This window comes from Neophocaena asiaeorientalis, unplaced genomic scaffold (genome assembly GCF_003031525.2).
Source record: "Neophocaena asiaeorientalis asiaeorientalis breed wild unplaced genomic scaffold, Neophocaena_asiaeorientalis_V1.1 scaffold204, whole genome shotgun sequence".
NCBI lineage: Eukaryota > Metazoa > Chordata > Mammalia > Artiodactyla > Phocoenidae > Neophocaena > Neophocaena asiaeorientalis.
This window is the reverse complement of record NW_020173922.1, coordinates 5,510,081-5,528,613: the sequence shown is the minus strand read 5'-3', so window position 1 is coordinate 5,528,613 and position 18,533 is coordinate 5,510,081. Positions and strand designations below refer to the sequence as shown.

Genomic DNA, 18,533 nt, shown 5'->3' with positions numbered 1-18,533 from the left:
ATACTCCCACGTGACCTCTCCCTTTGCGACCCAGGCTGCGTGTGCGCGCGCGTAAGACTACCTAAACGCCGTGATCTCACTCGTGCGCGTGTGCGCCCCGCGCAAGTTCGCCTGGCGGATCTTCCGCCGCTTGATGAGCTCACAATTAAGCTATGATGTCAGCGTGCGCGCCGCGGACCTTGCTCCTCCTCCAGACCTTCGCACGCCAACGCGCGGTAACTGGGGGATCAGGACGGCTGTTTTCACGCGCCACCTTTCGACAGGAGGCGCTGCTCAGGCGGGTCCTTTCCCGCCCCAGGACCCGGCCCCTGCCCCGCCCCGTATTTGTGCGGCGCCAGCTGGCCAGGCCGATTCCAGCGCAGAGGCTGGGCTTGTAGGCGCAGCAGCTCCGGAGGCGAGCTGGGGACGCGACCAGGGCTATGCTGGGCAAGGATTACATGCTGGCCATCATTCTGGTCAACTGCGATGGTGTGCACAGAGGGTCCCGATGGGAGGATCGGGAGCTGAGGGGGGACGAGGGAGCGCGAAAGGCTACCCCAGCCTCAAAGACAGGGAGGGGCGTACGTCTCGGAGTGAGGACCAGGGAACAAATGAACCGCGATCTTTGCACTGCAGTATCCAAGGTTGGAAGCCTGGACCCTCAGGCTGAACCTTCAGCGCTAAGTTGTGCCTTTTGGGTTGGAGGAAGGGTTATGACAAAGTGTTATTCTGAGCGCACATATATGCCTTCCTTCTCCAATCCCACGTTCCTGTAGATGACTTGTGGGGGGACCAGAGTCTGGAGGGGGAGCCAGGTTTGCCCCCTGGCTGGAGGAAGATCCGCGATGCTGCAGGTACTTATTATTGGCATGTACCCAGCGGTAGCACCCAGTGGCAGCGCCCAACCTGGGAGTCAGGAGATGCAGAGGACCCAGGCACGGTAGGTGGCGTGTGAAGAGGGGGCCTGAGCTCATGTGTGGATCTAAGCCTACTGCCACACTGACCTAGCCCCCTCTCTACAGAAGACGGAGGGAATTTGGGGACTTCGGCCCCCCAAGGGGAGATCCTTCTCCAGCCTGGAGAGCTCACTGGACCGGAGGTAACAGGGATAGGCCAGGCAAAAATGAAAGGCTTGGGGTTCCATGGCACTCAAAGATGCAGCTGGACCCACAGTACGCTTTCCAGCACAGGTTCTGGACTGTGTTCCATGTTTAGGGTTTTGTTATGTGTTCTTGGCTCTGTCCCATATTGTTGACTCTCCCAGTGTTTTGAGTTTCGTTCCTTGTTCCAAGCTGTTTTTTGTTACATGTTGTTTTATGTATTCTGGGTCCTGACCTCTCATGTTCTAGGCCTTGGTCACTACCCTAGGTTCTGTCCACGGAGGTTCCTATCCTGTGTTCTAGGGTCTTCTTGTCCTGATTTGGGGCGCTGGTCCAGATTTTGGACCCTGTTCCATGTTTGTTTTATTCTGTGTCCTGTGTATTGAATTTTCCCTCAAATTCTAAGCCATGCTTTATGTTACATTTATGTAATATGTCCTGGGCTTGTCTCACTCTGACTTTATATTTGGGACACTATATTCTGGGTCTTATCCCACATCTTGTGCCCATCGAGTAGTCTGGTCCTCACCATTGTCCCTTCTGTAGGAATTGTGGTCCTCTTACGAGCTCTGCTCTATTCCAGTAATTCTCTGTCCTGGTATGGTGAAGAATCCTACATCCAGAGAATGGAGCCAGGGGCTAAGGTAGTGATTTGGGCCTGAGGGCCAGTCCAGGGCATTGGGGAGGGTCCCAAGGGAAAGGTCAGGGGTGAGACTGGGCTGAGCAGAGGTAATCAAGGCTGAAGGGAGGTCTCAGAGGGTTTATATATGTGGAGCCTGTGGCACCTCCCACCCTACTTCACCTCTACTTACTCAGGGTCCTCCTGTCCTTTTCCTCAACCCGTCAGTGCTTCGCAGTCCGCTCTCTGGGCTGGGTAGAAGTACCTGAAGAGGACCTGGTACCAGGGAAGAGCAGTATTGCAGTCAATAACTGCATCCAGCAGCTGGCCCAGACTCGTAGCCAGAGCCAGCCCCTGGATGGTACCTGGGGCGAGGTAAGCTGGCTGGCCCTTTAAGGGGTTCAGCCCAGCATCCAGCAGAGGTGGTTGTCCCTGAATTGCCTGTTCCTCATGGCAACCACCTTCATCTGAGCTCCGGGCTGACCTCTCCTTGGCAGGGCCAGAACATGCTGATGATCCTGAAGAAGGATGTGATGAGCCTGGTGAATCCCCTGGACCACAGTCTGATCCACCACCAGCCTCTGGTGCACATTCGTGTATGGGGTGTGGGCAGCTCCAAGGGCCGGTGAGGACCCCTACATCCCTCGAAGTGAGAGTTGCTCCTCCCTCCCCCCGGCAGGCTGTGATCCCCGCTGATGCTGACCCCCTGTACTTGAACCCCTGGACACAGGTCCTCTGACATGTACCCAAGCTCTGCCTCCCCTGCCTGGTCCAGCCCTGGTTGGGGAGGGTGGGCCCAGCTTAGCAGGGACGGATGGGGGAGAGCCTGAGAGGCTGGGCTGATTCTCTCCTGTGCTCCCACATGCTTCTGGAACAGTGACAGGTGAGTGACAGCCAGGTGCCTAGAGCCCCAGCCCTGATCTCCTTGTTCCATCCCTGCCATAACCCTGACTTTCCAGCCTCCTGCAGGCACTACAGGCCCCTGTCCCTACCTAGCCTCTACCCCAGCTCCATCCCTGGCCCTGCCCTAGCCCCATCTCTGACCCTGCCAGGGACTTCGCTTTTGTGGCGGGTGACAAAGACAGCTGTATGCTCAAGTGCCATGTGTTTCGCTGTGACGTCCCTGCCAAGGCCATTGCCAGTGCCCTACACGGGCTCTGTGCCCAGGTAAGGGCCAGAGTGGGGCAGGGAATGTGGGTATGGAGCTGGGTCTGAAGCTGCTAAGGTGGTTGGGTTAGGGTGGTATTGGCTCCCTTACCTCACTTCCCCCTCCCTACACCTCATGCTGGCTGCATTGTGTTTCAGATCTTGTCAGAGCGAGTAGGGGTCAGTGGTGATTCCCCTTGCTGCTCACTAGACCCCATCTCCCCTGAAGACCTGCCTCGACAAGGTATGGAGAGGGAAGGGCTGCACTGCACCAACAGGCTACTTTGGTGAAAGATGGGAAGGGAGTTCTGGTTATTTAGTACTTCTCTGGAGATAGAGAACTTCTGAGGTGTCCTTGTCCCAGGGATCCCAAACTCTATATTGGAGGAACATCCATGGCCTTTTTCCTGCTAGTTCCAGTTCCCTTAGAAGCGTGGAGAAAGGGGTCACTGAGAGTACCCAGGCCAACTTGGTGTATATATTTCAGTGGAGCTACTGGATGCGGTGAGCCAGGCTGCTCAGAAGTACGAGGCACTGTACATGGGGACCCTGCCAGTCACCAAAGCCATGGGTGAGGACTGAGTGGGCTGGAGGGGGTGGGCTGCATAAGAGAAGAGGAAGGTGGGAAAGGGAGGATCTATCATGATTTCTAAGAGGGCTCCCATGGCCCTCTATAGCCTGGGATGTACCACCCTTCTCAACTCAGGAGTCTAAACCTGGCTGCAGCTATTCTGTTCCCATCTCTCTGAATCCTAAGTCAGTGAGAGGGGCCTAGACACTCCCTGCAGATCCTTCTTTACACCTGGGAGACACCATGGTGGGCTTGTCCCCCCCCAGGCATGGACGTGATGAACGCGGCCATTGGTACCCTCACCACCCATGGGGACCGGGACGCCTGGGTCCCTGCCATGCTCAGCATATCTGACTCTCTCATGACTGCACATCCCATTCAGGTACCAGCCAGAAGAAGGTGAAGTTGGGGGTGTGGAGGGGTGGGTGAGGATGCCAAGGGGTTATTGCTTGCTACTGGAAGTGCTCAGTGGGTCCAGCTAGTACCTGGCCCCCTAGTGACTAGGCCTGATTTGGGCAGGCAGAGGCTGGTGCAGAGGAGGAGCCACTGTGGCAGTGCCCTGTGCGCCTCGTGACCTTTATTGGTGTTGGTCGTGACCCACACACCTTTGGCCTCATTGCCGACCTGGGCCGTCAGAGCTTCCAGTGTGCGGCCTTCTGGTGCCAGCCCCATGCAGGGGGACTCTCCGAAGCTGTGCAGGCTGCTTGCATGGTGAGTTAGGGGTGGGAATGGGTGGGTGGGATTGCCCTGCAGCTGCTCTGTACGGGTGACTGGGGTTCAGGATTGGCAACCTCTCCAGAGATCACAAACTAGCCATGCCAGGGCTGACTGTGGTTCAGCAGTATTTTATTTGACCCTCATGCTGTTTTTAATAGGCTTTAATTAGTTGCCAATATTTAAAGGCCAGGACATTTCACATAATAATTGCCATTTGTGTTTTTTGTAAAATATCAGAAGCTCTGGCACTTGGGTCCACACGTATACATTTCAGCATTTAGCTGGAATTGTGTAAGGGCTGTGCCTTGAAGGGTGAGCATTGTCTTTCCTGTTTTCTCTCATTTAAATTGTTTTCTGGTTATCTGTGGGCATTTGAGTATGGGACACTTGCACTCAGTTCAGTTCACTTATTCACTCAAATAAGAGTGCTTGCCGGAACTCAACCATACTGGACCCTGGGAATTCAGTGGTTTAGAGGGCATAGCCTTTGCCCTCACAGAACACTTAGGTTAGAGCAGAGACAGGCCAGAAAGAAGTTGTACACCACAGGATGATGGAGGATATGGCCCCTTTGGAGGTTCAAGAAGGCTACCTGAAAGAGGTGATAGAAAACTGAGAGTTGAAGGTCCAAGGAGGGAAGTTATCCAGGTGAAGGGGAATGGGACAGGACATGTGCCAAGTACAGGGAACCCCAGCTGTGAAGGTGAGAGGGATGTCAGTGGATTAGAGTATGTGAAAGTATCTAGTGTATCTGGAGTGCAGGGGGAGATGGAGTGAGAGATAGGGGCAGAAAGAATGGCAGAATCCAGGTCATGGAAGAACTTACAGGGTAGGGTGATGAATTTGTTTTATCTTGAGGCACTTTGAGCCATTGAAAGATTTTAAGCAGGACAGTGAAGTCAAGTTTGTGAATTTTGAAGATCACTAAAGCTATAGTATGGGTAGAAGATTTGGAAGACACAAGAGAAGTAAGAAGACCATTTAGAACCCTGTTGAGTTCAAATGAGAGAGGAGCAGAGCAGTTGCATTGGGACTGGGTTGTAGAACATCCCTTTGACTAGGGAGTCCACTTTGCCAGGGTCCAGTCCACTGCAATGAGAGATGGAGGAGAGTTAGCATAGTGGTAGGTATGGATAAGAGCACAGGCCGTGCAATCAGAACTAGTTTTAAATTCCAATTCTATCAATTTCTGATTATGTGACCTTGGGCAAGTCATGTATTCTCTCTGAATCTCACTTCCTCATTTGCAAAATGGTGATTATAACACCCGATAAATAACTAGATCGATTAGATTATATATATAAAGAATTTAACACAGTGTCAAGCTCTCCTTAAATGCTCAGTGAATGTAAAGTTTTAGGCGTTTGTTATTGAGCTACCTGTGAATGCTGTAGGCGCTCCAAATGTGGCAGACTACCAGCTTCATTTCCTACTGAAGCCTTGGCCGCCGGGTCCCTGTCCTGCAGAAGCTTTCAGGGGGTCCGGGGCAGAAAGGAAGTGGATCCTCACATTCCCCTTCTCCCTAGGTTCAGTACCAGAAGTGTCTTGTGGCCTCTGCGGCTCGAGGCAAGGCCTGGGGTGCCCAGGCCCGTGCCCGCCTGCGGCTCAAGCGGACCAGCTCTGTGGACTCCCCTGGAGGTCCCCTGCCCCTCCCCCTGCTCAAAGGAGGGGTTGGGGGTGCAGGGGCAGCCCCTCGAAAGCGGGGCATCTTCTCTTTTCTTGATGCCTTCCGGCTGAAACCCTCTCTGCTCCACATGCCCTAAATTAATCGGGGAGGACTGGGGAAGGAGGTTCTGGGTCCATGCCCGACTCTGTACCCCTTCATTCCCCAGGGACCTGCAGCCTCTCGCCCCTTGAAGCCTTCTCTGCTTTCCCCACTGACCCTTGCCCACCCTCTATTTATTGCCCAATTTATTGTTTATATGGATGATTGAGAGGTCCTGTACCACAGCCTAGGCCCCGGGCTCTCCTCTCCCTGGGTCCCTGTGTTCCTTGCCCCTGTCCAGCCCTGGACAGTTGGCTCTACCTCAGCAACACTTTATAGCAAAATCGGTACAAATAAAAATCCCTCAGTGACCTTACTGGATGTGAGTATATTGGGCCTGGGGCTGGGTTGGGAGTTAACCTGTATGAGATGAGTGTCTGCATCTGTGCTTGGTGTCGGTGGCTGCAGGTAGTCACATAAGGGCATGGGAGTGTTGGAAAAATGACTTCATTTAAGAAATATATTTTTATGAATATATAGGCACTAGGCACTAAGGTCGGCACTGGAGGTATAATAAAATAGGAGTTCCACCTTCTGAGACTGTCAAACAAGAGTCAAATAAACAGCACTGAAGATAATATATAGTACAACTAGGAAATCTCAGAAGGTTGTGGGAGCTCAGTTGAGACACCTGAAGTACCTGGTCTGAGGTACTTTAAGTGTGCTAGGCTTCCTAATAAATACATTCCAGCCGAGAGAGTGTAAACGTTCAGGGAAGTGGACAGAGGTTCTGGAAGTCCACCTGGCTAGATCATAGTGGGGGCATGTGTGGGGCATGAGCTTCTGGTGGTTTAAACTTGCTCCTGAGAGCAACTGTGAGATTTGGAGCGAGGGAACCCACTTGGGCTCCTAGAGCGCCACCTCCTGGAAAAAAGCCCCACTTGGTACCATGTAGTTAGGGCCCCGTGCATTATTAGCTGGAGTAGATTTAGAGTTCCTTAGAGAGTTGGAGCAGGGCCTCGACGACGATTCCCAGCGTTTCTGAACTGTCCAACCGGGAGGGCTCCAGGCAACCGGCCCTGCCGGGGGCGTGCCCCAGCCGGCTCGGGTGCGGCCGCCCCGGAAGTGACGTGATGCCCCGCTGGCCGTGCGGAAGTGGAGATGGCGGGGCTGTACGTGAAACCGGGTGAGCGCGGCGGGTGGGCTGGGGCGCTGGGTCTACCGCCGGTCCAGGCTGGGGGCGGTTACCGCGCGGGGTGCGGACCCTCTGCCGCCCCCAGGCTCGCTTCACACGTCCTCTCACCTTCGCAGGCAACAAGGAGCGCGGCTGGAACGATCCGCCGCAATTCTCATACGGGCTGCAGACCCAGGCTGGCGGACCCAAGCGCACGCCGCTCACCAAGAGGGTCGCCGCTCCCCAGGATGGATCCCCCAGAGGTGCGTGGGGGCCCTGTGCGCCGTGACCCGCCGAGAATGGGCGGTGCCAGGAATAAGCTTGTACCATGGGCCTTTTTTGCTCTCTGAGGACTTCCTGAGGAGAGAGGTTGGAGCCCCAGAAAGGGGCCCAGTTCTGGCCCTTTTCCGAGCTCCTTACCTGTTGCCTAGGTAAATAATTGGTACGTTGGTCTCAAAGGAATATCTGGGCTTTCGCCCTAGGTGATCTCATCCAGACCTACGGTTTTTAATATAGTTTTTAATTCCCAAATTATTTTCAAATCCTATTTCCAACCTGGATCTTTTCTCAGAACCCCATCGTGGTATACCCATTTGTCTGTTCTTCCTCGTCACTTGGCTGTATGATAAGCATCTCAGACTTAACGTGTTATTCACTTAATCAGTATCATCTACTGAGCATCTACTGTGTTTGAAGGCAAACTAAACAGCAGTGAACAAGACAAAAAGTTTTGTTTTCTTGGAGTCCACACTATCGCTTTGGAGATAGATGAAATGGTGGTAAGGGCTTTGCAGAGAAATAAAACAGGGTGATGTGAGAGTGACTGGGTAACTAAGGTATCCGAGGGGCTGACACTTAAGCTGAAATCTGAATGATTAAAAGCTAGCCACACAAAGATCAGGTGCAAGAGTATTCAGGGCATTGGAAACAGCTACTGCAGGAGCCCTGAGATAAGATTGGCAAATTCAGAGACTGAAGGAATATCTGATGACTAGAGCACAGTGGGCTAGGGATAGAGATTAAGAACTGAGAAGTAGGCAGGGGGCCAGATCACAGTGGGTTTTTGTAAACCAGGATAAGGAGTTTGTATTTTAATCTACGTAAAGTGGAAGCCATTGAAAAATTTAAAGTAGAGGAGGGCATCCTTTCCCCCTGAGCATTTCCCGTGCCAATAGGTGCATCTGTGGCCCTGAAAAGGGAGCTCAGATTCAGCTCTTTTCACTCCTCTCTTATCCACACCCGTAACATTGCAGAGTTATAATATAAATCAGAGTTTCTTAACCTTAGCACTAATGGCATTTTGGGCCAGATAATTCTATTTTGTGAGAGACTGTCCCATACATTGTAAGATGTCTGCAGCATCCCTGGCCTCTACTCACTAGATGTCAGTAGCACCCACCCAGTTGTGATAGCCAAAAGTGTCTCCAGACACTTGTCCTGGGGGCGAAATCTCCCCAGGTTGAGAAACACTGACTTACATCTTTAAAAAGATTACTGTGTCTACTGTGTGGAAAACAGATTTTAGGGAAGAAGTGGAAAGACAAATTCAGAGGCTATTTTGCTAACGTAGGTAAGATGTAATGATGATTTGGACAAGGGTGGGAGTACTAGAGGTGGTAGAAATTGGATGAATATAGCATATGTTATGGAGAAAGTCAGGAATGAGTAGGTATAGTAGGTGAGGTGAAGGAAGAAGCAATGTAACATACATTTTTTCACTTGAGGAACTGGATGGTGTTGTTCATTGATATGGAATAACTGGGTTTTGGCGGGTGAGGAAAAAAGCAAGCTTTCTGTCTTGGCCATGTTAAATTTGGGCTGCTACTCTGGGGAGAGGTCTAGGCCAGAATTACAGAAATGTGTCACTGTCACATGGATGGTATTTGATGTCATGGGCTTGAATAAAGAGAGTGTGTGGATAGAGGTCTAAAGAGGATCCAAGACAGAGCCCTAAGGTGCTCTAGCATTTCAAGGTTGAACAGGGAAGGAATTAGCAAATGAGACTGAGAAAGAGTAAAAGAAGTAAGAAGAAAAGTAAAATTTACTCTGAGAGAGATTAAAATCTTGATTCAACCCTGATGAATGCTGCTGAGAGGTTAAATAAAATGAAGAAAAGGTACTACTTGATTTGACAAACATAGCCATCACTACTGACCCTAACAAAAGCAGTCAGGAGTGATGAGAGCAGAAACCCAGCAGGAATGGGCTGAGGAGAGAAGGTGAAAAGTAGAGAGAGTAACTGTAGTCAGCTCACTGAAGAAATTCTCCTGTAAAGCAGAGATGAGAAATAGGGCAGTGCCTGAGGATGCAGCGTGAGGTAAGGGATGGTTCTGTATGCTGATGGGATGTTTTAGTAGAGAGGGAGAACTGATGGCACAGGAGAAAAGGGATAACTGCAGGAGGGAAGCCTAGAGAAGGCAAGAGAGGAGGGGATGCAGAGTACAGCTGGAGAGATAGCCTCTGATAGGAGCAGGAACCTTTCATCTATTAGAGGAGGAAGGAAAGCAGCCACAGATGCAAGTGGGTTAGTAGAACTGGTGGTGAGAAGATGAGAGTGTTCCTGTTCAATGACCTTTATTTTCTCAGTGAAATATGAGGTAGGGTCAGAAGTACAGAGACAGCAGGGAAAGGAAAATAAAAGAAGGTAGAAAAGTTTAGAGGAGATAAGATGTGAAAATAGTTGTTCTGAAGAGTGGAAAAATGAGGCAAAGTATATGATTTCCAGGCAATGTTGGATGCCTTTTAAAATCCGCAGCTATGAATTTAAAGGGAGTGAGTTATTGCACCTCAAACATCTGAGCAGCTGAGCTGGAAGGGTATGAGGGGTGGTCATTGTTGCTGAGAACAAGGCAGAGGGGGATGGGAGGCTGAGGTAGGGTAGAAAAAATGGTTATTGGAGGTGAGAAGGTCAAACTGACACACCAAATTAGATGAATTATCATCCATGCGGATGTTGATACCTAAAAGTAATTTTTGAATTTTCTCCTCCAGTTTTCTCATTTTCCATAGTGATTCCACCATCCCATCATTAAAGTCAGAAACCAAGAGTCATCCTTGGCTTCTCTCTCCTTCACCCCCTGTTCCATCAAGATCTGTTCTACCTCCTCCTAAATATATCTCAGACCACTCCATTTCCCCTCATCTACTCTTTCACTCTAGTCCATGCCAGCATTCTCTTTCCTGGACTATTGTTAACCTGCCCTCCTCTACCTATTCTCATCAACTTTTCACAGACCATACAGAGTGAACGTCATAAAAAACAAGTTTAGTGATATCAGTCCCTGCTTTTATAAACCTGCAGTGGCTTCCTGTTACCACTAATGGAGTAATGGCTCAAGATTAAACTCCTCCAAAGCCCTGCAGGGTCTGGACCCCTGCTTACCTCTCCAGTGAAAGCTCATACTACTTTCTTCAGTGTTAATCATTTCCAGCCACATAGGCCTTGTTTCTGTTCCTTGAACAAGTCAGGACTTTTTCCACCTCTTGGGCCCTTCCCTTAACCTCTGCCCTAGTACATAGTTCCTTCAACTCTTTATGGCTGCATCTATCTCATCCAGGTTCTTAACTTTGTGAGCACTTTTTGCTACACACTAATGAAGCAGCTGTACCTATATTCTTACTTAATTATCATTGCAACCCTGTGAAATAAGTACTATTCCTATAATATCCCCATTTTACAGAAGAGGAACCCGAGCTCAGAGGTTAAAGGTAATTTGCCATATGTCACATAGTGTGTGAGCTGGGATAAACTTAGATATCACCTTATAAGGCCTTCCTTGAACACTCAGGCTAGGTAGGTCCCTCTACTATTCCTCTTTATCACATCATCCATTTTATTTCTTTGTACCTATTTAAGCCATGTTTGCTTGATCTTGCTTTACCTTTTCAGTCCCCACCTCAGAGACATCTCCTGGGGCCCCCCCAATGGGGCCTCCACCTCTGTCAAGTAAGGCTTCCAGACCCCCATTTGTGGGGAGTTGTCCTCCCTCCAGCATGGAGCCCACAAATTTCCCAGTCGTTGAGTCTGAGATTCTGCTGGAAGATGTACTGAGACCTTTGGAACGGGCATTGGAGGACTGCCGTGGCCACACAAAGGTAAGTGTGAAAGCTCCCATCAACAGCCAGATGCAGGTATGACTCTCAAAGGTAGACCCTCTGACCCTATGAGCAATGGCTCTTAATCCTTTCTGAGTTATGAACCCCTTCAGAATTTGCTAAGGACTTCCTAGAAAAATGAACACAGAATTTAGGAGGGTTCACAAGCCTCAGAAGAGGCTTATAGGAACAAGAATTGAATTCAACTCCCATTAGTGACACTAACAGCCTGATTTACGTACCTCTAGGCCATTGAGAATAGACCCTGCTGATATTATGCTTAGGGAGGGGAAAAAAACCCCAACAACAACAACCCCTTTTTTTATTGATAATGTTTCCTAAGTTCTCTGGAGGCAAGGGATCTGAGGAGTCTTAAAGGAAAGTAGCAGAGGGGCTTCCCTGATGACACAAGTGGTTAAGAATCCGCCTGCCAATGCAGGGGACATGGGTTCAAGCCCTGGTCCGGGAAGATCCCACATGCTGCAGAGCAACTAAGCCCGTGCACCACAACTACTGAGCCTGCGCTCTAGAGCCTGTGCTCCGCAACAAGAGAAGCCACCACAATGAGAAGCCCATGCACAGCAACGAAGACCCAATGCAGCCAAAAATAAATAAATAAGTTTATAAAAAAAAAAAGTAGCCGAGTGATCTTCACCTCTTTGGTCCTTAGTTTCCTTATTTGTAAAGCAGCACTATAGAATTAATTTCTGAGCATATGAGAAACTCCAGAAATTTAAAAATTCTAGCCATAATGCATTTTTCTTGAGAGGAGATCCATAGATTTCATCAGATTCTTAGTGGGGCCTCTAATCTTTGCGTAAAGAACCATAACTCTAAGATTAGAGTGTAAAGTTCCTGGGCCAGACAAAGCAGGTGCTTCCTATGTGGTGCTCCTTTCCCTGCCCCTGTTGGGCTGGCAGCACTGACTTGGAGGGGGCTTCTGTCTCTCAGAAGCAGGTATGTGATGACATCAGCCGACGCCTGGCTCTGCTGCAGGAACAGTGGGCTGGAGGGAAGCTGTCAATGCCTGTAAAGAAGAGGATGGCTCTGCTGGTACAAGGTGTGGCTGGGTCCCTTGGTATAGCCTAAGTCCCTCATCCTGCCATGGTTGTCCAAGTTGGACTAAGTGCTGAGATTTTGACTGGTTGGGAGGGGAGGAGTTACAGCTATGTTTTTTGCTCCAGGTTTCTTGCTCAGCCCCTCTCTCTCCTCAGAGCTTTCAAGCCACCAGTGGGATGCAGCAGATGACATCCACCGCTCACTCATGGTTGACCATGTGACTGAGGTCAGTCAGTGGATGGTGGGAGTTAAAAGATTAATTGCGGAAAAGAGGAGTCTGTCTTCAGAGGAGGAGGCCAATGAAGAGAAATCTGTAGCCACAGCTGAGCAGAACCAGACCATGCCAGGCATCCAACATGATCCTTAATCCTATGGGTCCCCCAGCCTCATCTCACACCATCTCTTATGCCTTGGCATGGGAGGCCTTCCCTAACTTGGCTCCCTTTTACCACTTGGGAGACTGTCTGCCCCATTGGGGTGTTTGGCCTGACCCATCTCTGGGGGAAGAGGTCCCTCCTGGACCACAGGGAGGCCACTTGTTACCCATACCATATGCATTTCAATAAAATATCTCAATGTGGTGGGACCTGGGTAGGAGAGATGAGCCCTTCCTATGCCAGACTGGTTCCCTCTGGTGTCCTTAACTGCCCTGCTCGCTGTGCACCGTGCACACCTCTGTTCTTCCTCTGTTCATCATGAATGGCCTTGCTAGGCATGAGCAGATTACTGCCTGCCACTCTCACCCAAATTAGACAGAAACATACATCCCTTGCTGGGCTGAGTAACCCTATGTTTGGATGATTTGTTTCAGTATGGGAACAGAGGCTCAAATAGCATGGGGAGATTTTTTTCCCTCAAAAAAAGGAGACTGACCTATTTGCACTGCATCACCCTTGAGGTATGCAAGTGCTACAGAGATTAGAACCTAGCTGTATAAATTGAAGGTGAAAAAGACCAGATTGCTGACGTATGGGATCATGATTTTTTTTTTCAGGGGATGGAGAGAGTAGGATTATGACTCTTTATCTGACTCACCAAATAAGCTTCTGCCTCTGTTTGGGTCCTAAGGTCTTCTAATGCTTTGAGGACAACAGAACCAGGTGGAAGGGGCCAGGAGGCTCATATCATGCTGTGAAAAGGGAGAGTACAGGTTTCCAGTGTTGGAATATGGTTGGTACTTACAGGTGGGAGGCAGAAAAGGTTATGGGGAAAGACAAAAGAAGGCTATAGGCTGGGGCAGTGCCTCTTTTCTCCTGCTCTGGAAAAGCTAAGGAGGGACTGGTAGGCCTGATTCCAGGAAGGCTGCTTCCTGGAAAGGCTGGAACAGCCCTTGGCAGGGGTCAGGCTATTGCTGTTTATGGTTTGACAGCTCCTATGGCCTGCCCCCAAAGCCTGCCTCAGGCTCTAAGTGCTGCTGGAAGTGGGCCCAGTGGGAGCTGGGAAGGAACCTGGGACCTCTGATCCTACCCAGGTTTGCTGGGACCCTTAGCTTTATGGCTGAGATGGGAAGATCAGCATTGAGGAGAACACTGGAGCCAAGGCATTTCTTTGAATGTTTACTAAGCAGTCAGACAGTGACATTCTCCATCCCCCAGCCCCAGCCTCAGCCTGAGCCAAGGGCCAGGGGTTGGGAGGAGTGCCTACAGACCAAATAGTAGTAGAACTAAGGGCTTGGCAAGTTGCCCATTCCTATCCCCGGTCTAGCTGCCTCAGAGCTAAGGGAGGCCTAGAACCACCATGTCACCCCCTCCTGGATTAGATGAGGCCAGCTGGCCTTTGGATACCCCAGAAAAAGGAGGTAGCAGCAGCAGCGTGAGGGATTCCTCTTACTCCACACACAGGGTCACCTTCACTGGATTAGATGTCCATTTCAAACTGTGCATCATCTGGAGAGAGAAAAGGCAGGAGGACTGGTTGCTGGGCTGGGGTCTGCAGGTTCAGCGTCAGTGAAGGAGCCCCTCTCAGAATCGAACCCCCACTCTACTTAACTGGGGCATTTGGGCTCAAAGCCATTTTAAAATTTTAGGGTCTGCTTTCCTTACCAGGTATTTCTTCCTCTGTCTCCTTCTGCTTCTTCCGCTCCTCGAGCCTGGAGGGTGGGGCTGTTGGAGGAGTTGTGACCCCCGGAATCTGAGGGAGGCAGCGGGGGGGCATCTGGGCAATGGGTGAGTTCTTGCACTCCAGCAGGAACTTTCGGTCGTAGATGATCCTGGTGCCTGTCAAGGGGTAGGGGCTAGGTAAGAGGCAGGAGCTTGGGTACAGAGCTGTGTGAGACCCCAGACACAGGCCTTTTAGGGACCAAGGGTTCACGTCTTCCCATTTTTTAAAGGGCTACTGCTCTGCAGCCCGGCCAGGATCTCAGCTGACTAGCTTTCACAGCACTTAAAAGTCTCCTGGGCCTACCCAAGATGTGTCTAAGCACCATAGAGCAAGTGGGGCATCCCAGCTGGTTTAGGCAGGGGCTTTTAGTTTAGGGGAGTTTCAGGTCTTGGCTGTAGGAGGAGCACCAAACTTGGAGCTCAAGTACTTCAGGAGGCTCCTGTCCTGCTCTGCTGGCTCTGGAACTTCACTGCTTTGGTTCACAAGGGAGGGCCTAGCCCTCCAGCCTCAGTTGGATGAGGAAGCCAAGAGCAGATACGAAGGCTGGTGCTGCCACCTGGGCTCTGATATCCTGCAGGGAGGAGCGGTGTTCCTCCTGTGAAATACAGGGACACACTGTTCTTATCCTGACCCCTCCCAAGTCCTGTCAGGCTCAGCTCAGCCTAGAGGAACTTGGCCCCAATCATGTCCTCCAAAGGCCCTACCCTGTTCTCACCCCTCCCCTTTGCCTCCGTGGCAGGAACCCCTGAGCAGGCATGATCCCAGGCTGCTACACCAGTCAGCCAGTAGTCAAGCCAGCCAGCGCAGAGACCCGAAGCTCCTGCCCCCAACTGCCAGAGTCCTGCATTTGCAGCTTTGCAAGACCCGGTTGCTTCCTGCTGAAGCCACACACAATTGGGGCCTCGGCTCCTGCTCCCAGGCGGCAAAGTCAGGAGGGCCGGGTGAGCAAGGAGCCCAGAACCCAGGCCATAGTGATGATTTCTGCCCAGTCACTCGGAAACTAGGCACAAGGCCGTGTTGCATCACTTTGAGAATTTAGGGAACTGGGCTTCGGCTCCAAGCACTCACCCCCGTCAAAGCTACAACCTGCAGAGGGGCCTGCAGGCAAGTCCAGGCTCGCACCTCCCCACCCACGTCCCGCGACACGCACACGTTGGCCTGGCCGCTGACCTCCGGGGGTAGTGGTGTATAGTGTGCCCCCCAGCGTGGTGCTGTAGCAGTCAGGCTGCCAGTCCCTGCCCCCAGGAATCGGGCAGCTGGTGGGTGTGGACATAGCGCGGGCGGGACGAGCAGGAAGGCAAGCGGCTGGTGCTAGTGTTGAGGACGCGGGGCGCAGCCGAGTCTGAGGCGGACTCAGTTGACCACGTGCGGCCGCAGCAACAACACCAGGACAACGTCAAGCCGGGGGCGGGCCGGCCGTCAATCAACCCGATGATCCCGCCCTACCCTCGCGGGAGGAAGCACCAAACTCAGCGAAAGTTGGAAGGAGTTCCAGGAGCCGCACTGGCCTCCAGTTAGTTCCTCCTGGCCCAAAATTGGCCAGCCTGCCTATGCCTGTAAGGGAGGCAGCTACTCAGCTATTTACTATTTACTGTTTATAGCGGGCGCTGGGGACAGGTGAGGTATGGCACATGTTATTGCCATATATTAATTCATCCATTCCTCTCAATAGTTTTGGACAGTAAAGCACTGTTATTAGCTACATTTTACAGGTGAGGATACCAAAGTCCAGAAAGGTTAAGTCATGGTTCAAAGTCACGGATTTTGTAGGAGGGGGAGCTGGGATTCATACCTGAGTGTGTCTGATTCGAGCATGTGCCCCCAGGCACAGCTGTGTAATGCCTCCCATTAATTTCAGTACAGGGTGAAAAGTGCCTTGACGGCCTGGTGCACAGCCATCAGGGTAGGTCAGGGAGGGAGAGTGGGCTTTCTGGAAGAAGTGATACCTGGACTGATTAAAGGATGAATAAAGGTTGGAAGATGGGAGAGTCCAGTTCTTTGATCTCTCTGTCACAGCTAACCTCAGGAAACTAAGGAAGGACTGGGGGCTGCTAAGGAGGGCTTGGTCTTTAGCCTTCTGGAAAGTAAGATCAGAGAGTCTGGCCTTTAAAGAGAAGATTTTTTGATGTAGGCACAGTGATATGAAAGGAGGCAGGAGAGAGGTGGTGGGAGAGTAAGCACTAAGTCTAGTACCTGTATACACAAAAAATCTCGACTTGACCCAGTTGTCTGCTGTTTGGCTTCCTCAGAATCACTATACCCTCAGCAATGCCACCCCACCACGAATTAATTGTAGACCACCTGACTTCATGCATTTATCAGTATTACTTCAGCACTGGCTTCATCAGATTTCCCCTCAGCTCTGATTTCTTGACTCATTTAAAAAAAGACTACAAGTCATTGCTTCTCAAACTTTAATGTGCACATAAAGCACCTGGAGATTTTGTTAAAATGAGGATTCTGATACAGTAGGTGGGACTTGAAATTCTGGGTTTTTAATAAAACCCCAGGTGATGCAGACCCTTAGGTCTGCATGTCCTCAGAATCACACTTCAGGTAGCAAGGATATGTATACTTTATTGTTCCAAAAAGGTTTTTGAGCCTCTTACAAAGTGGTGTATGCCTAAATAAAGTGTCTTAGCAATGAAGTGCTGGAGGGTGAGGCTTGGGATCAGATTGTGGAGGAACCATCTATGACAACTCAACTTTTAAGCAAGGTAAGTAGTCTAGTGAGGGGAGTGGGAGATGGGGTGGAGGACAGTGAGACTGGAGGTGAAGACTCCAGCCTAGTGAAATAGGGTAGGCAAAAAGGCAGTTGCTGCGAGGATGGAGAGAAGTGGAGGGGATACAGATACACAGAGGAGGAAGGGTAAGTGACTAATTTAAGGGTGGGGTGGGAGAGGAGATAAGCCAGGATAATTCCCAATCTTCTGACTTGAGAGTCTTGGTAGCTAGTAGTACCACCTAATAGGGAAAACAAGGGGAGGAGCATATCTTATATTGGGGAATATATAATGTGTGTGGAATGTTCAGATGGAGAAGCACAGTAAGAAGCCAGATATACAGGTCTGAAGCTACAGAGGGAGAACTCTGGGCAAGTGATTCAGATTTGCGTGGAGTAAAATCCAAGAATGTGGGATGAGATTACCTGGGGAGAAGATACACCAAAAGAAGAGACCTGAGCATATCAACATTTATTTAAGGGGTAGTGGAGGAAGAGGATTTCACCGAAGGAGACACCAGCGAGAGTAGGAGAACTAGAAGTGTCAAAGGTTTTCAAGAAGGATCAGTGTGGACGTGATCCTTCTATTAATCTTTATTATAAAACAACAGCAGCAGTTACAGACTTATAGCAGTCTTACTACTGTAAGAGTACTACTAGAAGCTTACTTTTTTTGAGACACTGTGTGCTATAAGGGCTGGGGAACTAGAGAATAGGCAGTTGGTTTTAGAGAGAAAACCAGATTCATCATCCATTCAACCAGGATGAAGGATGAAGAGTTTAAATCAGAGGTTTTTCAACACTGATTGCCCATTAGGGTATAGAAGCTTCCAAAAAAGAAAAAAAAAACTTATGCTCAGGTCCCAACCCCAGAGATCTGATTAAACCTGTAGGGGAATACCAGGTCTCTGCCACCAGGCAAATTACTTTGAACTCACATCAGTACCATTAAGATAAAACAGGAAGAGGTGAAAAGTAGTCACAAAATAGGTTTGCAATCTGAGCATTAGATTCACAATCTTGTTTTCCAAATTAGGTCTTCAAGCCCAAGCTCCTGCCCTTTTTTGGAGGTGGTCTTAACACACTCAAGTTTCTCACCCATTTCCTACAGGAGAGAGTGAAGGTAAAGTAACCTGTCAAATAACACTGACACATGGTGACAAATCTTTGAGGAATAGAAAATGCAGCATTATCAGAGTCCCTCACCCCAGGACAGGGTCCACTGGGAAGACGTCACAACTATCCACAATTCTTAGTAGAAGAGCTCTAGGGCTAGTTAGAGAACAAGATGTTCAGAAGCTGTTTTCCTACAGTTTGTTTGCCTCTTCCTGGGTTTACAATGTGGTACAAAGGTCTTAAACAGTTGGACAGAACCATGTATACTACTTGTACTCCTCTGTTTGGCTTGAAACTCTAATATGACCAGCCTTTCCCCTTCTAAAAGCTACCTCAAACTAAGGATGGTACCCTCCTGTACTAACTTTGACACTGGAAAGAGGACTTGACCAGAATCTGTAAGATGGAAACTACAGTTCCAAGTCCTGAG

At 50.1% G+C, this 18,533-nt stretch overlaps 3 protein-coding genes across 19 annotated transcripts in view; 2 read left to right on the top strand and 1 right to left on the bottom strand.

Annotated features, from left to right (window-relative positions):
• Window positions 1–83: 83 nt before the first annotated feature.
• APBB3 (amyloid beta precursor protein binding family B member 3) lies at window positions 84–6,213 on the top strand. Of its 6 annotated transcripts, none has more exons than XM_024752177.1 (13): window positions 84–215; window positions 756–919; window positions 1,002–1,078; window positions 1,663–1,723; window positions 1,927–2,073; window positions 2,196–2,323; window positions 2,576–2,581; window positions 2,751–2,865; window positions 3,004–3,088; window positions 3,332–3,415; window positions 3,682–3,797; window positions 3,935–4,126; window positions 5,659–6,213. In XM_024752177.1, exons 1-13 carry the CDS (start codon window positions 134–136, stop codon window positions 5,893–5,895), a joined length of 1,494 nt encoding a protein of 497 aa, XP_024607945.1. In that variant the 5' UTR covers window positions 84–133; the 3' UTR covers window positions 5,896–6,213. The 6 variants fall into 6 exon arrangements, with proteins under 6 accessions (XP_024607945.1, XP_024607944.1, XP_024607947.1 ...); XM_024752176.1 differs by having other exon boundaries at window positions 86–215; window positions 1,626–1,723; XM_024752179.1 differs by lacking the exon at window positions 84–215 and adding an exon at window positions 292–468.
• A 138-nt stretch (window positions 6,214–6,351) lies between these two features.
• Window positions 6,352–18,485, top strand: SRA1 (steroid receptor RNA activator 1). 3 transcript variants are annotated; one of them, XM_024752185.1, is made up of 6 exons: window positions 6,352–7,023; window positions 7,149–7,274; window positions 10,901–11,106; window positions 12,058–12,166; window positions 12,321–12,391; window positions 18,024–18,485. In XM_024752185.1, the coding sequence occupies exons 1-6, from the start codon at window positions 6,999–7,001 to the stop codon at window positions 18,117–18,119; spliced, it is 633 nt and encodes a 210-aa protein (XP_024607953.1). In that variant the 5' UTR covers window positions 6,352–6,998; the 3' UTR covers window positions 18,120–18,485. The 3 variants fall into 3 exon arrangements, with proteins under 3 accessions (XP_024607953.1, XP_024607950.1, XP_024607952.1); XM_024752182.1 differs by lacking the exon at window positions 18,024–18,485 and adding an exon at window positions 15,005–18,010; XM_024752184.1 differs by lacking the exon at window positions 18,024–18,485 and having other exon boundaries at window positions 12,321–12,751.
• Window positions 12,904–18,533, bottom strand: part of ANKHD1 (ankyrin repeat and KH domain containing 1) — a 120,384-nt gene continuing 114,754 nt past the window's right edge. For 7 of the 10 annotated variants that reach the window (XM_024752148.1, XM_024752150.1, XM_024752158.1 and 4 more), the window contains one exon: window positions 13,709–14,381. In XM_024752148.1, the coding sequence (XP_024607916.1) occupies window positions 14,204–14,381 (178 nt within the window). In that variant the 3' untranslated portion in view covers window positions 13,709–14,203. Of the gene's footprint in view, window positions 13,295–13,708; window positions 14,382–18,533 lie in introns of those variants that run through there. The other 3 variants (XR_003004068.1, XR_003004069.1, XM_024752149.1) reach the window with 3 other exon arrangements.